Genomic DNA, 24,235 nt, shown 5'->3' on the forward strand with positions numbered 1-24,235 from the left:
CTACCAAAGTGCATAACTTCACACTTTCTCACATTGTATTCCATCTGCCACTTGTTTGCCAACTCTCCGAGCCTGTCCAAGTCCTTCTGCAGCCTCCCTGTCGCCTCAACACTACCTGCCCCTCCACCTACGTTTTGTGTCATCTGCAAACATGGCAACAATACCCTCAGTTCCAGATTGTTAATGTATAATGTGAAGAATTGTGGTCCTAACATGGACTGCTGCAGAACTTGACTAGTACCAGCTGCCGTCCTGGAAAAGGCCTCTTTATACCCACTCTCTGCCTTCTGCCAGATAGCCAATCCCCTATTCATGTCAGTCTCTTGTCCCTAACACAATAGGCTCGTATTTGCAGCCTCCTGTTCAACACCTTCTCGGAGGTCTTATGGAAATCGAAATAGATCAAATCCATTGGCTAACTTGCTCATTACTCCTCAAAGAATTTTAACAGATTTGTCAGGCATGACGTCCCCGTGACACAGTTGTGCTGACTCAGCCCTATTTTACCATACGCTTCTAATTACTCCACAGTCTCACCCTTAGTAATGGACTCTAAAATCTTACCAACGACCAAGGTCAGCCTGTAATTGCCCATCTTTTGCCTTACTCCCTTCTTAAACAGGGCTGTTACATTAGCCATTTCCCAGTCCTCATGGACCCTCCCTGACTTCAGTCATTTTTGAAAGATCACCACCAATGCCTCCACAATGTCCTTACCTACCTCCTTTAGAACTCTGGGGTATAGACCATCTGGTCTGGGTGATTTATCTACCTTCAGACCTTTGAGCTTTTGCAGCACTTTCTCCTTAGTGATGACCACTAGGCTCAGCTCTGCCCTCTGACTCTATTGAAGTTCTGGTATGCTGCTTGTGAATTCCACTGTGAAAACTGATGTAAAGTACCTATTCAGTTCATCCACCATTTCTTTGTTTCCAATTACTACTTCTCCAGCCTCATTTTCCAGCAGTCCAATGTCCACTCTTGCCTCTGACCTTTTTAAGATATCTCTTAAAAAAACCTCAACAAAAACCACTGTATCTCTCTCCAGACCTCCTTTGTAAATGCACATTCAAGAAGGAGATGTGTGACAGTCTCTTCTCCCCCTGCAGCAGCTTCAAGGGCAATATGAGGTGGCAGAGAGAGACCCTGGTTCTATGTGAAAGATCTGTTGGGTTGAGCCCTTCTCACCACCAGCCAGGACCTGTCTTGATACTTATTGTAAAGTTGTGGTGATGAGACATTCTGCAAAAGGCTCTGACAGTCTGCTCAGGGAACCAATGGACAGCACCCACCCTCTTTTTCTTGCACAGCCTCAAGGACATTACATGCCGACCACTGCCTGAAATGCTTGTGGTCAAGGAGATAGCAAGAACTGCAGATGCTGGAGTCAGAGTCAATACAGTGTGGAGTTGGAGGAACACAGCAGGTCAGGTAGCATCAGAGGAGTAGGAGAGTCAGTGTTTCGGGCCCAGACCCTTCATCAGGGCTCTTCTACTCTTCTGACACTGCCTGACCTGCTATGGTCCTCCAGCTCCACACTGTATCGATACTTGTGGTCAAAGGTGTTTTAATTTGCAAATTTTTCTGTAAGGTACAGGTGAAAAGGAACAATCTAATTACTTGGATCATTCTGCAGCAATGAGGCCAGACCCATCTTCGTAACATGGGATACAGGCAGAACCTCTGTACATAGTGACATTTGGTGTTTGCATGCCACGGGTCTACTGAGAAGCTGAGAACCAATTTTATCTTAATTTCGAAAAGATACTTTGTTCATAATTTTTTTTCTATAACTACATATAAGAGGTCCTAAAACAGTTCTGAATAGTCTTTGCCGAGAAAAACCAAGCAACACATTGAAATTTGACATATTTCAGAGCTTAAAGTTTTCGAGTAGATTTGTAGCTCAGGTTGTGGATGAGGTTGTAGACATGCTCGCTGAGCTGGTGGGTTTGGTTGCAAACGTTTCATCACCCTGCTAGGTCACCTCATCAGTGCGCCTCTGGTGAAGCATCAGTGTTCTGTCTCGCTTGTTATTTATGTGCCTTGGTTTGCTGGGGTGGTTGGTATTACTTCCGGTTTTGTTTCTCAGTGGTTTGTACACAGGGTCTAAATCAATGTGTTTGTTGATGAAGTTCCGGTTGGGATACTAGGCCTCTAGGAATTCTCCGGTGTGTCTCTGTTTGGCTTGTGCAATTATCGATGTGTTGAATTTGACTGGGAATTAGACCCCGTGTACAGACCACTGAGAAACAAAACCGTAAGTAATAGCAACCATCCCAGCAAACCGGAGCATATGAATAACAAGTGGGATAGAACACCGATGCTTCACTCGAGGCATACTGACTATGTTATCTAGCAGGGTGACAAAACATTTACAACCAAACCGACTCGATGAGTATGTCTACAACCTATTTCAGAGCTTCCACGCAGTTGTAAAAAAAGGCATGTTCTACTCATACAGAAAACTAGGAACCACTTATTCAAACTTACCCACTACTTACCAACTCTAGCATCCCAGATGCTCTTCTACCTGTTGAGCACCAGGTCCTTTGAGATCCCCTTCTCAGATTTAATGAACAAGCCAACTTTTCCCAGATCCCCCCTCAGTCACTTGTCACTACTGTCCTCCTAGCACACTATTGGGCTGTTCTCTCATTAGATAACTGGTGATGGTTTAACCTGAGTGTTACCACACAGCAGGCTGAGAATGAGAGTCCTTCGTGGTAACCTCAGCTGGTGTGGAAATTGAACCCAGGCTGTTGATATTACTGTGCATTATAAATCAGCTAGCCAGCCAACTGAGCTAACGGACCCTACCTCCTCTTTCAATGCTTCCAGTGATCTAACCTGTACAACTCTGAGATAATGAATGTCTGGAATTCACTACCCTCTGGAAAAGGAAATGCCTTTGCATCTCAGTTTTAAATGAGTGTCCCTTTATTCTGTAAATATGTCCCCAAGCTTCCTTTTCATGGAAACAACTTCCCAGCATCTACCCTGTCAAGCCCCATCAGAATCTTGTATGTTTGAATAAGATTTTTCTAAACGCTGATGAATAAAAGCATAATCTGTTTAGCTGTTCTTGATAAGTCAACCACTTCATCTCAGGATGAAGCAACTTCTCTTTTTGTTCCTGATTTACAGCATCTGCAGTTCTTTCGGCTTTCACTTCATCTCGGGAATCAGCTTAGTGAATTGCTTTAGAACAATACTTAGTGTATTTTTTTTTTAAATATGGGAACCAAACTGAACGTAGTGCAACTTCAACAACATCCTGCGTTGTAACAAGTCTTCTCTGTTTTTAAACACCATTCCCCAAGCAATAAAGCCCATCATTACATTTGATATCATAATTACAAATGATATCTAACAGTTCCCCTTTATCAACTCTACTTATAATATCCTTAAAGAACTCTAGCAAATTTGTCAAATTGTTTGTGTTTGTGTTTGATTGCATTAAGTTTTTTTTTAAAATGCCCACTATTTCTTAATAATGGACTCACTTTCCTAATGATAGATGTTAGATTAACTGGCCTATAATTTCAAATTTCTGTCTCCCTCCCTTCTTGAATAATGGCTCCATATGGACTGTTTTCCAATCTGCTGGAACACATCTGGAATCCAGTATGTTCTTGAGTATTTTGACCATGCTTCCTTTTTATCTCAGCAGCTACTTCCTTTAAAGCCCTTTGATGCAGGCTATCCAGTTTGCCTTTGGTGCTTTGTAAACTTAAAACATTTTGATTGTCAAAAGCCTAACTTTCTGGGGAGAAATTTAACTTTATTAGGAATCATTGTGGTGAGTTACTGGTGAGCAATACAACATCGCTGTTCTTGTAGAATCTTTTCACAAGATCAGGTCCAAAACAATGGATTGTAGATGCTTATTTCACAGTTAGTTAGCCAATGGCAGTTTAGAGTGTTAGTCCTGATCTAGAATAGTATTGCATATTAACAGCCACCTAACAATAATTCTAGTACTGTGTGTCTTACGTATTATAACCTCAAAGGATTACTGGTTTAAACAGGCTGCTAATGGTAAAAATCTTTTTGGATATTTTCTGGTATTTGTTGTGCGCCTTGAGTCAAATATCTTGTTAAGTCAAGGTAAAAGTTCTGAGACTGTAAATATTGTACAGAGAAAAATTAATGAATGATGAAGAAAAGTAGATCACTCACCATGTGTTCTGTATTCCAGGAACTGATACAGGATAGGGGAACTAATTCAGCATTGGTTTTGCATCCCTTACAGGGTTGAGTTCAACTGCAAACAGTTTGGCATCTTCCCTCACTACATCACTTTCCCAAGCTACTGTCCCTACCCAGAGCCTTGAGATGTCAACTGCTAATGTGGGTGGGGAAGGCAGTGTTACTCTTACTTTGACTGACACACAGAGCATGCTATCTACTGGTCTAGACACAGTCACACTCAACATAGCTGCTCAGGTAAGGATGCACCAACAGGACCCATCCAAACATTAAAGCATTCATTATTTTTAAAGTTTTCATTTTAATAGTCGAGAGTATATTGATACTTATAGTGGGTCTTGTGGTCTGTGACTTGTAGATTCCCCTCTGTCGCTCATAATTACGCAGAGACCTTCAGTAGCAAATATCATTACTCTCTCCAATATGTAACAAGAGCCTTTTTCTGATGTTATTCCTAGTAAAATACCATAGGGACAAAGTTGAATGGCTCAGAGTAAAATAGAACACAAACTTCTCAGATTTGAAGATATAAATGTATAAGGATTGCATTTGGGTGGCTGGTTGGCCACATTTCAATGACAGCATATAGAAAGTCAACAATTTACCTTATAACATCTCTGTGTGTAATTATACGCCACCTTAATGGAAAAACGGTGCTCCACAGAGGCATTATAGAATGATATAGGACACCATACCACATAATGAAAGGTTAGGACAAGTGATGAAGAGCTTAGTCAAAGAGAGAATTCTTTTAAGAGGGCAAGCTAAGCAAAGAGGTTTTAGGAAGGAAATTCCAGAGCTTGTGGGCCAGGCAGTTGAAGACACCTGATTAAAATTGGGTTTTCTTCTGTTTGTTTGCTGGGTAGGACAGCTGCAGAGATTTAACCAATATTTTCTTAGCAATTCACTTGTCTCAAGAATATCACATTGACGTTTCATCCATTACCTCAAGCTTCTTCCATTGAAAAAGCACATAGCAAACCTTCAATTAGATAGAAACCATCACCTTATCAGTGGACAGTGTATTAAAAAAAGATGAAGGGAACAGAACACAATTAGGAAAAAAGACTGAAATTATCTCATGAGCTTTAATTATTTTCTAAAAATTCTTTGATATTGGAATGTCTTAAATCTTCAAGCGTAACACTCTTAAGGATTTTAGTAAATTGTTGCAGGGAGCACTTTGCAACCAAAAACACAAAACCTGGTGTGGTAAATGATTGCAGGACATGGATATGGTTTAAACAAAACTAATTCCATACTGCATTTTATATGCAAACATAAGGAGGGTGTGAAGACGTCAACATTATGTACTACATGTGACCAAGAAGAAAGAGATTACAGACTTAGTTAAATAAAGAACCACACAGGAAAGAAAAAGAGGCCACTCAACTCATCATACAGTGTCAGCTTTTTAAAACATCTTTCCAATTAGTTCCAACGCACTTCATCTTTCCACATAACACTGCATTTTTTCTCTTTGCAAGTTCATCTCTAATCCCCTCCAAAAGTTGCTACTGTATCTGGTTCCACAATCATTTCAAGCTGTGTTGTCCGTTCCATAAATCCCTGTGTAAAGTATTTCTTTTTGTGCACATATAGTTCTCTATTTAGTTTAGGGCATTAAATATGTTAAACTAACTCAAAACAAACCTGATTTTAAAAAAGTGAGACTTGACAGGTTTGCAGTAGTTTCTAAATTTACATAGTGGTCGGATAAAAGGTGAAAGAGCTATGTGTTGGACATTTATTGGGCTATCTGTAACAACTTGTATTTGTATTGCATCATCTGTGTGGTAAAGGGTCCCGAGTTGCTTTACCGTGCATTGTCAAACAAAATTTGACTCTGAGCCACATAAGGAGATAATTAAGGCAGATGACCAAAAACGTGATCAAAGAGGTGTCTTCAAAGAAGAGAAAAAAGAGTGAGATATAAGAAAATAATTAGAGCTTTAGTGCCTTAGCAGCTATTTTCACAGTCGAAAAGCTGGTGCAGTGGAAAGCCTGAATGCATAAAAGGCGAAAATTAGATTAGTGGAGAGATCTTGAAGGGTTATTAGCCTATGTGAAGTTGTAGAGATAGGGAGAAGCAAGGCCACAGAGGGATTTAATCACAAGTAAAAAACTGTAATATTTTAAAACTTTTACAAGGTGCAGTGCCAAACGGTTTACCGCAGCAATTCTATGAAGCAGTTTTATAAGAATAGAGGTGAAGTAAGCTCAGAAAGACGAATGTATTTAAATGTAATGATTAAGCCCAATTCTCTAATTTCAGGAAGGGATTTGAAGCTAATAATGATACAGAGAAAAATAGACACTGATATGTTTCACAGCAATATATTCACAGTTCAGATGGATTTACTGGCTCTGTTAATAACATCGCAGATGTGTAGCTCTCAATTTTAGTGTTCTGTAATTGAAAATTACAGCCATTCTGCAGACAACAATGTGATGTTTTAGAATGGTGACTATCTAGGACAGGTACTTTGAAATGTCAGTGCCCTTAGACTTTTCTTTATAAAGTTTCAAAATCATCATCCACTGTTTGCTACAAAGTTATTCATAGTAAAAGATTTAAAACATGTTTTTAAGCTTTTGTGAAATATTTAATATAGAATATGCTGACTGAATTGAAAATAAAATTGTGTTATCTACAGAACTATTATTAACAGTGGAGCAAAACATTTGTTTTGTTTGTGTAATTTTGTCTGGTAATTTTAATCGTTTCCTCTTCTAAAACAGGGGCAACAATTTCCAGCAGTGGTCCCTGAAGCAACTCTCCCAGGCCAAACCGGATCAGCTCATCCGCAAGTTATATTGGTCAGTCAGGCACCACAGGATTCAGCTGGTACACAAGATGAGACGGCCTCATACCAGGTACAGAACAGCGATTTAAAGGAAAAAATACATAGAATGATCCAACATGGGGTGAGGCCATTTGCCCTGAAGACCCATGTTGACATTTTGATAGAGCTACCCAATTACTAAGTATTAACAATTAATAAGGCCTTTCACAAGGCCCGCATGGCAGGCCAATCATGGAAGTTAGGTCGTATGGGATCCGGGGCGAGCTAGCTAATTGGATTCAAAATTGGCTCTGGTAGAAGGCAGAGGTTGTTTCTCACACTGGAGGCCTGTAACTAATGATGTGCCACAAGGATTGGTGCTGGGACCTCTGTTATTTGTTATTTACATAAATGATCTGGATGTGAATGTGCAAGGCATGATTAGTAAGATGATACAAAATTAGAAGGTATTGATGATAGTGAGGAGGGTTATCAAAAATTACAGAGGGATCTTCATCAGATGGGGAAGTGGGCTGAGGACTGGCAAATGCATTTCAATACAGTTATGTGTGAGGTGTTGCACTTTGGAAAGTCAAACCAAGGTAGGACTTATAAATGGTAAGGTCCTGAAGAGTGTTGTGGAGCAGAGGGACCTAGGAGTACAAGTACATTGTTCGTTGAAAGTGGCGTCACAGATAGACAGGGTGGTGAAGAAGGCATTTAGCATGTTGGTCTTCATTGGTCTAGGCATTGAGTATAGGAGTTGGGATGTTACGTTCCAGTTGTATAAGTCGCTGGTGAGGCCGCACTTGGAGTATTGTGTACAGTTTTGGTCAACCTGTTATAGGAAAGACATTGTTAAAGTGTGCAAAGAAGATTTACGAGGATGTTGCCAGGACTAGTAAGCCTGAGGATACGACTTTATTCCTTAGAACGTAGGAGAATGAGGGATGACCTTAATGAGGGGCATAGATAGGATGAATGCATATAGTCCTCTTCCCAGGGATGGGGAATTGAAAACTAAAGGGCATAGCTTTAAGGTGAGAGGGGATAGATTTAAGAAGGACCTGAGGGGCAACTTCTTCACGCAGAGAGTGGTGCGTATATGGAAGGAGATGCCGAAGAAAGTGGTTGAGGCAGATACAATTGCAACACTTAAAAAAACATTTGGATAGGTACATGGATGAGAAGAGTTTAGAGGGGTATGGACCAAATGCGGGCAATTGGAACTAGCTGAGAGGGCACCATAGTTAGCATGGACAAGTTTGGGCCGAAGAGCCTGTTTCCATTCTGTATTACTCTATGACTCTACTCCCATGCCTCTACTCTTTCCCCATATTCCTGCAAGTACTTAAGTACCTCAGTTTTTCCAGAAAATTACAATTGAATCAGCTTCCACACCCTTTCAGACACTCCTTCCAGATCATCATAACTCAAAGTAAAAAACCTTCTTCTCTCTGTTCTGTTTTTGTTTTTACCAATTATCTTAAATCTGTGATCGCTAATTACAGATTGTAGTGCCAGTGGAAACAGTTTCTCCTTAACCAATATATCCCGTATCATCCCCATTAAGTTCCCCTTGATTTTATTTGCTCTAAGGAAAATAATGCCAGTTTCTATAATTTCTCAGCATAAGTAATTAAGGATGTAACTCTAAAATAATTTACTGTGAAGAGCAACATGGTTTGGTATGCTAAGCTTTTGATTTGTTACTACATGATGCCTAAAATTTGAGCATAGTTTAGGTTAAGGAAGAGATTTAGAAAATCATTTGGCTAGATTAGAAAGTGGGTGGCAGAGGGTGAAGCAGGAACAGTGTTGGTGTTCATTGAAATTTAAGTAGGTAAAGAACACAAATTTTGCTGTGATGTAAACAACATTTGCAATAGAGTGCCACGTGGGAAGGCACGAAGATACACAACTTTTGTGAATGGCAGATATTGACTCAGGCCAATACATCTACAGGAAGTCTTCAACTGAAATACCTGAACTTGAGTTTAAAACTTCAGATAAGGACAATACAAAGAGAGTTTTGGAGCAAGAGTTTCCACTCACTCTGCTGAGATATAGGGAATAAGTTACAGGGAGAAGTGAATGGTGATCATCTAAATGTCAGGACAAGCAGGGATATTTGAAGGCAATGATCTGGTCCAGCAAATTTGAAATACTTCCTATTGGGAAGGTGATGACTCTGGTGAGTAGGATCTTCAAGATGTTATAAGATAAGGTCATGCTTGAGAATGGAATGTTGGAAGCACATCCATTCCGGTGGAGACTTTTGAAATGTTGAAGTAGTTTCTTGTAGAGCACTTCTATTTCTTATCATCAGACTCACCAGCTCCTTTTCTTCAAGAAAATGTTTTATTAAGAAAAGCATACCTATATGACTGGACTGGAATTGTTTCACTCACTTTTTTTCTTGTTTTAAATGTTTTCACTGTGTGTTGCTTTGCTATCTGGGCTAGAGTTTATTGTCCATCTCTAATTACCTTTGGGAAGAAGGCTGCTGCAGTTCATGGGGAATGGGCACAATCGATGCTGTTAGGAATGGAGTTCCTGGATTTTGACCTAGTGACAGTAAAAAACCAGCAGTATAGGTCCAAGTCAGGATGGTATGTGGCTTGGAGGGGAATCACAGGTGGTGGTACTGCCATGTATCACCTGCCCTTGTTTCCTACATGATAGAGATCATGGATTCGGAATATGCTGTTAAAGGAGCTGTTGTGATTTCTGCAGTGCATCTTGCAAATGGTCGCACTGTTGCCTATATGTGCCAGCATTGAAAGGAGTGGATGTTGAATATAGTAGATGGGATGCTAATCAAATGGACTGCGTTGTCCTAGGCTGTGTTGAGCTTAATCAGTGTTGCTGGAGCTGTACTTCTGCAGATAAGTGGAGAATATTTCAGTCACACTCCTGACTTATGCTTCTTAGATGGTGGGCAGGCTTTGGGGAGTCAGACACTGACTGCACCTTGAGCCACAGCATTTATATGGCAAGTCCAGTTCCATTTCTGGACAGTGGTAACCCTCAGAATATTGATTGTGGGGCAGCCAGTAATGGCAATGTAATTGAATGCCAATGGACAATGGTTAGATTGTTTCTTGTTTGAAATGGCACTGCCTAACACTAGCATGATGCACCGGTTTGATTCCACTTGTCAGACAAAGCCCAATGTTGTTCAAGTAATCGTGCATTTTGGAAAGGACTGCTTCAGTATCTGAGGAGTTATAAATGCACAGTGTTCAGCACTAATCACCTACGACCTTCTTCATCTTTTGGCATCACGACGGTAGGAAAGTCATTGATGAAGCAGCAGAAACTGGTGGGTTTACAACAGTACCTGAGGGACTCCTATGGTGATGCCCTGGGACTGAGGTGATTGACCTCTAACAACCATCTTCATTTGTGCTGAGTGTGATGCCATGTAGGGGAGGGTTTTCTCCTCTATTTCCATTTGAGTTGTAATAGGGCTCCTTGACACCATATTCTGTCACATTCTGTTTTGATGTCAAGGATAGTTGCACTCGCCTTGCTTCTGGAGTTCAGTAGTTTTGATCATGTTTGGACCAAGGCGGCAAAATGTCAGAAGCAGACTAGCTTGGCTCTATTCATTGTAAACACTTTTCTGCTGAGAAAATTCAGCTTGATATCACTTTTAACAAACCTTTGCCTCACTTTACTGATAACTGGAAGTAAACTGATGGGACATTAATTGGTTAAATTAGATTCAACCTACAGGATATACCTTGCAAATTTCCATGTTTCTGGTCACATGTGCCTGTGTTGTGGCTGTACTAGAACAGCAGTTAATGCTAGAGCACAGCTCTTCAGTATTATTGCTCGAATATTGTGAGGCCTATTGCCATGTACAGTACCATCAGCCATTTCTTGATATCATGTGAAATGAATTGAATTGGTTGAAGACTGAAACCTGTGATGCTGAAGTAGATTGTCCATTGGCACTACTGGCTGAAAATGGTTGCAAATACTTCAGTCTGGACTTTTGCACTGATATGCTGGGCTCCCCCATCATTGAGGATGTAGATATTGTGGAGCCACTATCTCTTAAATATCCTTCACCATTCATAGCTTGGTGTGGGAGGGATTGCAGAGCAATCTGACCTGTGGATTGTCAGATTGCCTAGCTTTGTCTACTTCTGTTGTTTGGCATGCAATTAACCATGTGTTACAGCTTCATACGTTGACAGTTCGCTTTTTTTTGGTATGCCTGCTGTTGTTCCTGGCACACCTTACTGCACTCTTCTTTGAATCAGGGTTGATTCTCTGGCTTGATGTTAAAGTTAGAATTAGGGATATGCCAGGCCATATGGATGGATAGTGTTCTGTTGTTCTTGGTTCCTAATACCAAATGAATGCCCAGTTTTGAATTCCTACATATATTCAAAGACGATCCCATTTTGTAGGGTGATAGTGCCATGTAACATGGAGAATATCCTCAATGTGAAGCTTCTGCTTTGTTTCCACAAGGACTGTGCAGTGGTCATTCTCACTGATACTGTCATGGAAAGATGCATCTGCAGGAAATAGTTTTTGTAATGACAATGCCGAGTAGATTTTTCCGTCTTGTTAGTTCCTCACCACATCTCCCACAGACCCAGTCTCACAATGTACAAGTGTCAGTAAGTTGAACTTTTTGACAAACTGGCAACATCTAATGTGTACAGGAGAAATACAAAACACCTTGAATTAAAATTTGAGTGCATGCAAAGATAGGCATTCAAGGGGTGGGACTTGCTTTTTTCAAGTCATGTGGTTCCAGTGAGAGAGTGGGATGTAAAAATACACTCAACTCCCAGAAGTGAAGCCAAAAAACTAAATGGTCAAAACAGCAACTAATCTTTAACTAATGAGTGAGGCTTTTAAAAGGTGCAAAATAGTGGATCCCTTCCTACTTGTTAGTGCCATGAGTTTTGGATAAGATTTTAAACTGAGACCCAGTCTGCTGTTGAAGTAGCTGCAAAAGTAGGTGTGTTTGAAAGAGGAACAAGGCCACTTGTCTGGCTGTCTTAATAGGCTTGCCTCCGTAATCACCAAAATATCTTATTTGTAATTTTTGTGAAACCTTTGGAAGTTAAGTGATTGCTTAGAAGTCCTTGAAGTGTCCTAAAGACATGAAAGCTGCTGTGTAACTGCAAGCTCTAGCTTTGAATGAGCATGAGGACAATCAACATAATTCCACGTCCACTATGGATTTATCAAGAAGAATAACTGTATCATCCACATCAGTTAACATCAAAGTTTTATTTTGAGTTCAGTGATCTCATTGAAGGTCGGCTAGGAGTTGCCTGTTTGTTACGTGATTGCTGCTGCTACACTAAGCTAGGATGTCCACAGTGTCAAAATGCCATAAAACAATTTTATGTATTTATGTAACATTTTTAATGTAGATAATCACAGTACTGATTATCAAACAAAATTTGATTCCATGTCACTTGGGGAGGGAATTCTGGGGCATGGCTGCTAGTGATGGGATGAGTTAGTAAGTTAGGGTTACTTAAGAGCCAGAAATAAAGGAGCAGCAAGCCTGTTGAAGTGTAAGGCTGGAAGAGACAATGGAAACTAGTTGAGGCATTTTGTGTCTAGGCCACCCATGAAGAATAACTATTTGGGGAAGTACTAAAGGGTGTCATAGAACTATATTGTGTCAGATCCTTTTTGATTCCATTCAGAATTGAAAAGGTGATGAGAATATAGCAGTCAAAAAACAAATTCATCTCGGTTAGCTGGACAGCTGATTTGCGATGCAGAGTGATGCCAACACACATGGGTTCAATTCCCACACCAGCCAAGATTACCATGAAGGGTTCTCCTTTTCAAGCTCTCCCCTCACCTGCGATGTGGTGACCTTCAGGTTAAACCACTACCTGTCATCTCTCTAATGAGAGAGGAGCCTATGGTCTGGTAGGATTATGACAAGTTTACCTTTTATCTCTCTAATTTTATATGCACAGCAATGTTGTCCTTGTGCTTATGTGACAGCAAGAATTATGCAAATAGACAAAACCAAGAAAATGAGATCCTGTTAGCACATTGCCATTCTGACAAAATTTGCACCAAATCTTAACCATCATGAACTGAATTTGCACCTTCTGGTTTAGGTAACTGAGACAACGATTAGTTTTACAGAAGACAGTCAGACAGATGATGAGGGCCAGATAAATCACTGTCCCAATTGTAGCCAAAGCTTCTCTTCAGGCTCCATGCTCCGTCGACATTGCCGCGAAGCCCATGGGGAGGAACGAATCCACATATGCAACGTCTGCAGCAAAGCCTTCAAACGAGCAGCCCATCTCAAGGTAATTGAACAAAATCAAAAACAAATTAGTTAAATTTGCTACTCATGTTGCGAAGTTTTTTGTTTTTGTTTGGGCGCCATCCCCTTTCTTCAACTTTATACTAGAATTTCCAGCAACTAAACATTTCACTTGGTACAAGCAGGATGTTATCTGCATTTCTTTAAGCTGTTATAGCTAGGCTGTTCAATCATATCATTGTTTCACTGAGTTGAAAAGATGTGTGATCCTGACTTTGACTCTCTAGATAATGAGTATACTGTTTTAGGTGAATTTTTTTTGTTGTGGAGCTGTTGACTGAGACATTATTGACGGATGGACAAACTTCCAGTACAACATCCGTTCATGTTATTGACTTACTTTGACTTGCAGTTTGACAACATTTCAGTTTTAAAGAATACTAACTCTCCTTTCTATCTCTGTAACCTCTCTTTTACCACCTCTGACATATCAAAGCTCCTCCAATTCTAGTTTTTTATGGATCTCTGATTTTTTTTTGTTCCACCACCAGCAGTCATGCCTTCAGCTGTCCCCAAATGCTGCTATTCTATCTCTAATCCTCTATGTCTATCTCTTCCTCTGTCTCCTCTTTTACTAGACTCCTTAAGTCTACCTGTTGAATCAAACCTTTGGTCATCTGTCCTGGTATATCCTTTGTGGCTTGGAGTCAAATCTTTTAATCACTCTTGTGAAGCACTTTGGGACATTTTATTATATTAAGTGAAAATTGTAATTATAAAGAGGCTCTTGAACATGCCTTTGAACCCTTTGGCCACTACCTGACTTGCTTGGAAGGCTGTTGAGTTTGAAGGACAGAAGTAGTGCTTTTCTCGATGATGTTTTATTTGTTCACAGGATGACAGTGTGCTGGCAAGGCCAACTTTATGATTGCCCTTGAGAAAGATGTTGATTAGTTGATTGTATTGAAGGTAACTGAATGGCTTGCTTAAACCATTTCAAAGGATATGAAGAAGTGAATAGTGTAGAGTAGTATGTCAGCATATAGAAGTTTTTTTTAATTTAATTATTTACATTTATTTGAGTCCTTTCAAGTTTCTTTCCCCTGTTAGTCTATAAAATTAATTTCATGATTTAAGACCTCATTGTACGGGTTTATAATGGTTATCAAAATATCAAGTAATTTTTAGGCATATCAGCCCTAATAGGAGGACAATATTAGAGCTGTATTATACTGAGCCTGAATTTAGTAGAAGCTTCATCTTTGCAATTACTTATTCCACTCATGTTTTGATGTAGCAAGATGCCTATCATGGTTTGCTCTAAGGGAACTAATGATTTTTAAACCTTTCATCACCTAGGTAGTATTTCCTTGAACATTGTACCATCTTGCTGGACAATCAGAAGTTTTTAAATGCTGGGAATGTAAGGAGCACTTGCACAGTGATGGGCATGTGGCTAACATGTATACATATTGGCTAGGCATCGTGTAGCTAGGTTGTGTTACGGTGATTTAATGCACGATGTTCTTGAAAGGTGTGGGTATCAAGGCTATTGATTGTACATTGCATCTTGAATATATACCCTGCTGAAATATATGTTTCCAAGAAATGCAAATTAGATTTGTAAGGCAGCACAAAGATATGAATGAGTGAGCAGCAAGGGTAGAATAAGAGGCAGAAATCAATCTGTGGTGTGTTCTTGGATTCTTAACTTGGAAAGCAGTTTTTTATTTTCTGCCACGTTCCTTAATATCGAACAATGCTGTTCCAGCCTGCTACAGGTACCATTGCAAATTCAGGAAGCTGGTTACCACCTAGGAAGCAAGGTGTACTGCTGTTCTCTGGTGAGGATGTTCCTAAAGTTCCAAACAGGATATCCCTCCTCATGTAATACTCTAACCACCAAATAGGTGACCTATTGCTGCAGCACTCCATCACTTATACACTTATATCCTCCCTAACTCCCTAGCTACACTCACCTTTACTGGCTCCATCCCCACCTCTTTGACCTGTCTGTCTCCTTTCCACCTATCTTCTCCTCTATCCATCTTCTAACCACCTCCCCCTCTCTCCCTATTTATTTCAGAACCCCCTTCCCCTCCCCCATTTCTGAAGAAGGGTCGAGGCCCGAAACGTCAGCCTTCCTGCTCCTCTGATGCTCTTGGCCTGCTGTGTTCATCCAGCTCTACACCTTGTTATCTGAATTATACACACAATCCTGTTTTCTTCATGAAATGAAATAAAATGAATGGAAATTCACCTTCTCTGCATGTCGCTCCTCCTTTCCTCTCTCCATAACGGCCAAAAGTATTTCAAGCTTACTTTGAACCAGTGTAAAAACTGTATTGATATTTTGCCCCTTTTCAGGTTGGATTCTTTTTGTGTTCTGTATTTCTGCATTAAATTAGAATTCTACATCAATTATATGATGCCAGAGATATTATCTTCATGTGAATTTGTTTAAAAAGTTCATTTATACTTAGCTTCACTTAAAGAACTAAAATAATCATCTGTTAATTTCTGAATTTCTTCAGGATACATTTAATGTAGAGCCAATTAAAAGAAAGGGACAAATTATTAGATAGACTATCAAGTTGCATCTGTCAATAACATTAATTCACCATTTACGCATTGGTAATTTGGATGCTTCATCCACAGAATAGAACCTTAAATTATTTGTGAGTCCTCAAACAGTGTAATTCTGGGCACAATTCTTCAGGATATAGGGGCCTTCAGAAAGGGCTACAGAGGTATACCAGAATGCTTGCTGAACTGGGGGTATCCCAGAGTTATGAGGAAAGATTGAAAAAGTTAGAATTGTTTTTCTTGAAACAGAGATTAAAAGGAATCTAATAGTATTTTCCATAACGAAGAGCGATTTGAAAAACATTTAGTGAAAATCTGCTTGTCTGCTACATGGGTCAATAACTAGAAGTTGTAGATTTAAAATAATTGGCACAATATCTAGAAGGAAGATGAGATTTTTTTTTTTGAAGAGTTGTCAGAATTTGGAATGCTCTAACTTTTTAAAAAAAAAAAACATGGTGGGAGTCAATTCCGTAAATAAGTTTAAAGAAATTTGAGGATGTGTTAAGGACAAAAGTGGAGATGTGAAACAGACTCTCTTTCATGGAGCCTGCTCAGGCACAATGGGCCACATGGTGTCCTCTTGCACTGTATGATGCCATGGTGAAAATGTATTTTGTGCTGATAAAAATTATGCTATAATGATGTGTTTACTAATTTTCATGAAGCATTTAATATTTATTGATGTGATAGTGGAATTGTAAACCAGTAGAAATGTTATTTTTCATCAAAGGACCATCTTCAGACACACCAACCTGGACCTTCGCCCAGCAGTCAGAAACCTAAACTATATAAATGTGAATCCTGCGACAAGGCATTTGCTAAACCCAGCCAGCTGGAGAGGCACAATCGGATCCACACAGGTATTCATCAGTTAATATCTTTAGATTGTGGAAAAGGTGCTCTGGTATGATGGAGACTTTTCTTGAATAGGTTTTATAAGATTCATATCGAAAAGTTTTGTGAAGAAAGTTAAGGGGACATTTAATGAAGGTATTCCAAATTTTATGGAGTTTTGTTAAAATGAGTAGGGAGAAATTGTTTTCATTGGCAGGTTGGTTACTAACTAGAGGGGAGAGATTTAAGTTAACAGGCAGAAATGCCAGAGGATAGATGAGAATGTTTTTAAACTTAGCAAGCTATGATGATCTGGAATACACCACCTTAAAGGCTAGTCATAGTAGCAATAGATTTTAAAAGCAAACTAGATATATATTCAAAAAAGAAAAGAGTCATAGGACAGTGGGAAAAGAGTAGGGGAGTGGATTATTCTGTGACTATTAAGGATCAAGGTGGCCATCTATGTGTGGAACCACAGGAAATAGTTGAGATACTAAACAAATATTTGGTGTCAGTATTTGCTTTGGAGTAGGGCATGGAAGCCAGGGAACTTGGGAAAATAAATAGTGATGTCTTGAAAAGAGTTCCCATTGCAGAAGAAGAGATGCTGGATATCTTAAAATGCATAAAGGTTGAGAAATCCCCTGGTCCTGATCAGGTGTTTCCAAGAACTTTGTGGGAAGCCAGGGATGAGATTGCTGGGCTCTTTGTGAGGTATCTGCAACATCGACAGCCATGGATGAGGTGCCGGAAGAATGGAAGTTAGCTAACGTGACACAAAGGCCGTAAGAAAAAGCCAGGGAACTATAGACCAGTGAGCCTTACGTCAGTGGTGGGTAAGTTGTTGGAGGGGAGTTTGAGGGACAGGGTTGACGTGCATTTGGAAAGGCAGTCACTGATTGGGGATAGTCAACATGGCTTCGTGCATGGAAAATAGTGTCTCACTAACTTGATTAGGTTTTTTGGAGAGGTAACAAAGAAGATTGATGAAGGCAGAGCAGTGGAAATTGTCTACATGGACTTCAATAAAGTGTTCGACGAGGTTCTACATGGTAGACTGATTAGTAAGGTTAGATCACATGGGATCCAGGGGGAGCTAGCCAATTGGATACAAAATTTGCTTGAAAGTAGGACGCAGAGGGTAGTGATAGAGGCTTGCTCTGCTGGCTGGAGGCCTGTGACCAGCAGTGTTGCACAAGGATTGGTGCTGGATCCACTGCTTTCTGCCATTTATGTAAATGATTTTGATGCTTACAAAGATCTAGGAATATTTGATCATTACTTGTTCAGAAATAATGATTTCTCAACTGTATTTTAATTTTACATTTTCAGTCCTCATATAATTTTTATGCTTTGAACCTTTGCACACCTCAACTTTATTTGGTTTATTCTAGATTTAAGGGCATATCAACATACATTTTAATATCTACAATGCTAACAAAATACAAAATGACAACTTCAGTTCATTTTTATCAAGTCGCATAGGAAGAGAATTGATATGAATTTGACTGGTGTTTGAAATTCTACATTCTATCTGTACTGTTTAAAAAGAGATGTTTTAGCCAATATTCATGACATTTATTACATTTTTCCCTTTTCTGTTTTGTAGGAGTCTCAAGAACATGTGATCTTTTTCTAAACTCAAATTTTTTTCTCAACTTTTGTCTTCTAAGTGCCTAATAATTCTACAGATCAAATATGGAATTAATTAGATGCAGAGTATATTTCTTCCTACTTTCCTTTAACTCTAATGTCAGGGAATAACTATATGAAGTATTACGCAAGTGGATCACTACCGTTTTGAGTGACACTGCCTGTTAGATTGAATACAGTTTTGTACTGTGGATTTTCACCCATTAAAAATTAGTTTGAGGTTCCCTGCACCATTGTCCTCCCTTCTTCAACCAATTTGGTTCACTTAGAACCTCGCAGTCATTGTAAAGAACATAAAAACTAGGAGCAGGAGTAGGCAGTTCATACTTTTTGAGCCTGCTCCGCTATTTGGTTCAATTATGGTTGATTACATCTCAGCCTCAGCTTCGCTTTTCTGTCCACTCTCCATAACCCTTTAATTCATTACTCATTAAAAATCTGTCTCATCTGCTCCTTAAATTTTTTAAATGTCCCATTACCACAGCACTGTAGGGCAATGAATTCCAGAGACTCATGACTCTTTTAGAGGAGTAATTTCTCCTCATCTCTGCTTTAAATCTGCTTCCCCTTTTCCTCAAGCTATGACCTCCTGTTCTAGAATACTCCACATGAGGAAACATCCTTTCTATGCCTTCATTGTCAATTGCCTTTAGTATCTTATATGCCTCAATTAGATCTCCTCTCATTCTTCTAAACTCCACAGCGTATTGATCTAAATTGCTCAATCTCCCTTTTCATAAACAATCCCCTCATCTCTGTAATCAATTTAGTGACCCTCCTCTGAACTGCCTCCAATACAACTTCATCCCTCCTCAAGTAAGGGGTCCAATATTAGAAGGAACAGATGAGACGTTTAACCCAACAGATCTGATAAAAAATTTAGATTGAGTTGTGAGTTCTAATCTACTGCATTTCCAGTTTTTTTTTAAATCCACTCCTTTACAGTGGTGAGGGACATGTTAACTATTTTTCTATTGTGGCACTCATTCATTCATCCACCTAATGTGACAAGACTGTTATATTTAATCTATTGTCCTCAAGTCACCCCAGCACCCCACAACCCGATGCTGTCACGTTCTAGGGACTCTCTGGAAAAGGTTTGATTGTTCTTTCATCTTGCTGGTTGATTCAGAGGCCTTCCTATAAGGCTTCCCCCTACAAAATGTTTACTCCCTCCCTCCCTGTTCCCTGTGTAGGCTTGTACATGACTAAGTTATTTTAATGTAAAGAGGTGGGCGTACTGAGAATTTTCATTTTATTTGTCAGTGAATGAAAACATGTTAAAATTGCCTCATCAGTGCTTCTCGTAAATTAACCTTTAGATGCGATCCAGTGTCTCTCATCAGTTTTGAGGCTCGTTGAATTTAGATAAATTAATTTTAGTTGCATGAATGCACTTGTGTCCAACTTCATGAAAGGATTTGCATTCAAAAGATCTAACAACTTAGATCAAGAGTCAATAAAATTAACTTTTTTTTTCATTCCCTTCTCATTGTCTGCACAGCTCATTTCACTAAGGCTACTAATCCCACAAAAGTTACAGGCTTTTTTCTTATGAGTTCATGGGAAGCGGGCATCATTGGCTAGACTAATTTTTTTTGCCCATTCCCAATTGCCATGGAGAAGGTGGTGGTAGTGAGTTGTATTCTTGAACCACTGCAGTCTTGTGGTGTAGGGGCACAAACAGTGCTAATAGGAAGTGTTTTGACCCAAGCACTGAAGGAATAGTTCTAAGTCAGACATTTGCATGGCTTGAAGGGGAATTTGCAGGTAGTGATGATGCTATGCATCTACTGCCCTTGTCCTTCTGGGCGTTAGAGGTGTGGATTTGGAAGGTGTTGTAGAAGGATCCTTGATGAGTTACTGCAATACATCTTGTAGGTGGTGCACATTGCTGTCACTGTGCATTGAATTGAAGGGAGTGAATATTGAAGGAGATGGATGGGTGCAAAGTAAGAGAAGAGCTTTATCCTGAATGGTGTCAAGGTTCATGAGTGATGTTAACAGCTGTATTCATCAAGTCGGGTGGGGAGTATTCTGCCACACTCCTGACTTGTGCCTTGCAGATTGGTGGACAGGCTTTGGGGAGATGGGAGGTGAGTTACTTGCCACAGAATTCCTAGCCTGTTACCTCTTGTAGTAGATAGTGAGAGATTCAGCAAAGGTAATGCATTCAGCATGAAGGCGCAATAGTTAATTTCTCTCGTTGAAGTTGGTCATTGACTGACACTTGTGTAATGCTAATGTTACTTGCCACTTTTAAGTTCAAGCTTAGATGTTGTCCAAGTCTTCCTGCATATGGGCATGCTCTACTTCAGAATCTAAGGTGTCATGAATGGTGTTGGACATTAGTGCAATCATCAGTGAACATCTAATTAACAGTTTAGCCTTTTAAAATTGGTCTATATATTTTAATGCAGCCGATTTAAGTATTGATTTTTATTTATTGTCTAAGCATTTTCTTAAGTTGTACTGCCTCTGCTTCTGTGTGCTGACTTGTTGACTAGAATGATTTAGAATGCTATTTCTAAGATGTTAGCAGTGTATTCAAAATGGTCAAGGAATTAGCAGCTTTCTGGCATTCTGTTGAAATATTGACTTTTTAGAGCAACTTCTGTTATTTATTAAATCAAATGCTTATTGATTATTACCTGTAGAAATGAATGAACACAAATTATGACGTTAATTTCTATTTTATCAAAACTAAGATTAACGACATAATCTGCAATTTCTATTTTATCAAAACTAAGATTAACGACATAATCATTTTGCAACTTCACAAAGTCTCACTGTTTTCTAATGGCATCACTCTCACACAATGATATTGTAAGGGGCAACAAGGTAAGGGAATGAGATTCAGTTATCGACTGAGGGAAAAGAGAACATTGAAAGTGTTTTGAGGCTCCGAAATCATTGGGATATGTAGAACATAGGGAGGGGTAAATAGTTAGGGAATACTGTTGAATCAGCGCTATCATATATATTCAGAATTAAAGAAAGGGTGAACATCAGTCTGGTTGTAAACATTCTTTCGATATAATATTCAGTTTTGCCTATCCAGCAGAGTAACACCAAAGGTGGTTCTATATGAAGTCAGTTTACGTAATAATGGGTTAATATCAGAAACTGACCTAGCATAAAGTACTATTAGAATAGCCACCACTTGTTGTTACTTCAATCTTTGAGTTGAAAAAGCTTACTGTCAAGTCCTGTTTACTGATGGACTTCGAATATTTACCAGCCAGGATGTCATTTCTCTTTGAAAGGGTGTTACTACTATGCGTGGAGTTTATGTTTTCTTTATTTAGGACACCACCTTGTGACAGTTGCTTGGCCATTATGTAAACAAAATTCTGCATCCCTCTCTAACATCTCCATTTAATGTTTCTCAAAGTGACAAAGCCATTGGGCTATGGTAAGGATTTGTTATTTTATTGTGCCATCCTTTATTAGCACCCTGTACTCACTTGGATGCTGCATTTCACATAGCTATCCATTGGTGTGTGGGAATTGTTACATTGATACTAAAAGTTGTGTGCTATACAGTTCAAAATTACCTATGAATTGAATTTAGTCTTGAAGATTTGTGGCAGGAAGGTTTTATTTGCAAGCTTAGCTAAATTAAATTCCTGCTTGAAAAAGATGAGCAAACAAACAATACTTCAGTACATTTTGAAACCTAGTTCCCCATGAAAATTATTCTAATTTAAGAATGTATTAAAGTTTAACCTGTGTCTTTGTCAGAACTTTCAAAACTGTGTTCTCAACATGCTAGTATAGTTTGTAAGAGTGGAAGTGTCTAAATTTGATAATGGTCTTTGTAACTGAGAACGTTTGTGATATTTTACAGGTGAACGACCATTTCAATGCAACCTCTGTGAAAAAGCCTTCAACCAAAAAAATGCACTGCAAGTACATATGAAGAAACATACTGGTGAGAGACCGTACAAGTGTGACTATTGCGGAATTTCTTTCACACAAAAAGGCAATATGAAGATACATATGAAGAGGGCACATGGCTTTCCTGGTTAGTGTTACAGTAAACTAGCTGTGAACCATTCTATTTTTAAAAAAAGTACATATTCTACTTTTGTGTTACAGGAGGTTGGGTTGGGTGGTGGTGAGAGGGATATGCAGAGTGGACAGGCAGATGTAGCAGAGGATCCAGTGTATGTTTAAAAAGTAAATCTCTTGTGGAGGTGACTCCTTCAATTCACAACTATTTTAAATTTATAAAAACTGCAACTCCAAAAGCTCGGCTCATCCACACTGATAGCATGGAGGCTAAGATCCAGGGATTCCAATCTCTTCTTTCTTGTACATAAACTGCAATCCCAACTTGTATTTATCTTTTCATCATTATACTTATCCCATAATGTGTTTCCTTGAATGGACACAGTACATTATCATTTCCCAACTGAAATGACTACTACAACTGTAAAAAGCTGTAACTTTCAAATCTGCAACTAAAGCTTTCTGTTTAATTTATTTAGTGCAAGTTTGCTTTTGTTAAGTCAAAACATGAGGAATGAAATCCTGTTGTGCCTTTTTAGTCTGATGTGCAACTCATATTGACCATCAATTTCCAGGAATATTCTCTGTTCAATCCCACTCTGTCCCTGCACGTCTACCAGCAGTCAAATTGGCAGCCAACTCCTTTTAAGTACTCAGGGGACCTACCCGTACAGGCGTCTTGGGTCTCTTTAATGTGTTGCTCAAGGGCCTGATGCCTGTTTTTCAACCTCTGTATGAGACAAAACGGAACCTAGGCAGGGTTTGTGTTCCCTTCATTTTTTTTCCGGGTCACCATGACCCTAATAGAAACATAGAAACTCGGAACAGGGTTAGGCCATTCAGCCCTTTGAACCTGCTCTGACATTCAGTATGATCGTGACTGATACTCTATCTCAATGTCAAATTCCTGTTTTCCCCCCATATCCTTTATTGATTTTAACGTCTAGAAATTTAGCTATCACTTTCTTGAAAACTTTCAGTGATTTGGCCTCCACAGCCTTCTGTTCATTATCTTTTGAGTGAAGAAATGTTTCCTGTTCTCAGTCCAAAATGACCTAACCTTTATCCTGATTTTATTCTAGATTCGCCAACCAGGGAAACATCCTTGTTGCATTTAGTCGGTTCAGTCCTGCTAGAATTTTATATATTTCAATAAGATCCCCTCTCGTCCTTCTAAACTCTAGTGAATAAAGAACCAATCAAACCAATCTCTTATAGGACAGTTCTGCCATCCTTGGTATCAGCCTAGCGAACTTCCAGTGAATTCCCTCAATGGCAAAAATATATTTTCTTAGATGGGGAGACCAAAACCGCACACCATACTCAAGGTATAGTCTCACCAAGGACCTGTATAACTGCAATAAAACATTTGTACTTCTGAACTTAAATCTTCTTGTGATGAAGGCTAGTATGCCACTTACCTTCTCAATTGCTTAATGCAACTACCTGTCTACTTTTGTTCACTGTTCTACATGGGCATTCAGATCCCCTTGTATATCCACTCTTTCCAACATATCGCCATTTAAATAATATTATTCCATTCTGTTTTACACGTTGAAGTGTATATATTAACATTTAGCCACTTTGTACTGCATCATGCCATGTGCTTGCCCACTCACTTAACTTGTTTAAATCATTTTGAAGTTTCCTTGCATCGTTTTCTCAACTCGGACCAGTTTTGTGTTGCCAGCAACCTGGGCAATATTACATTTTTGTTCCCTCATCCATGTTATTTACATATATCGTGAATAGTTAGGACCCAAGCAGTGACCTATGCGGTACGCCACTAGTGACTGCCTACTACTTGGAAAAAGACCTATTTAATCCTATTCTCTGTTTCCTGTCTGTCAATCAATTCTTAATCCAT

General features: G+C 39.2%; 1 protein-coding gene across 7 annotated transcripts in view; it reads left to right on the plus strand.

Moving 5' to 3' along the window:
- LOC109916896 (zinc finger protein 236) overlaps positions 1-24,235 on the plus strand; it is a 141,063-nt gene that overhangs the window by 114,920 nt on the left and 1,908 nt on the right. For 5 of the 7 annotated variants that reach the window (XM_048595669.1, XM_048595670.1, XM_048595674.1 and 2 more), the window contains 5 exons: positions 4,256-4,449; positions 6,955-7,089; positions 13,121-13,318; positions 16,595-16,724; positions 22,205-22,381. In XM_048595669.1, coding sequence (XP_048451626.1) covers positions 4,256-4,449; positions 6,955-7,089; positions 13,121-13,318; positions 16,595-16,724; positions 22,205-22,381 — 834 coding nt within the window. Of the gene's footprint in view, positions 1-4,255; positions 4,450-6,954; positions 7,090-13,120; positions 13,319-16,594; positions 16,725-22,204; positions 22,382-24,235 lie in introns of those variants that run through there. The other 2 variants (XM_048595673.1, XM_048595675.1) reach the window with 2 other exon arrangements.

This window comes from Rhincodon typus, chromosome 4 (assembly GCF_021869965.1).
Source record: "Rhincodon typus isolate 14 chromosome 4, sRhiTyp1.1, whole genome shotgun sequence".
NCBI lineage: Eukaryota > Metazoa > Chordata > Chondrichthyes > Orectolobiformes > Rhincodontidae > Rhincodon > Rhincodon typus.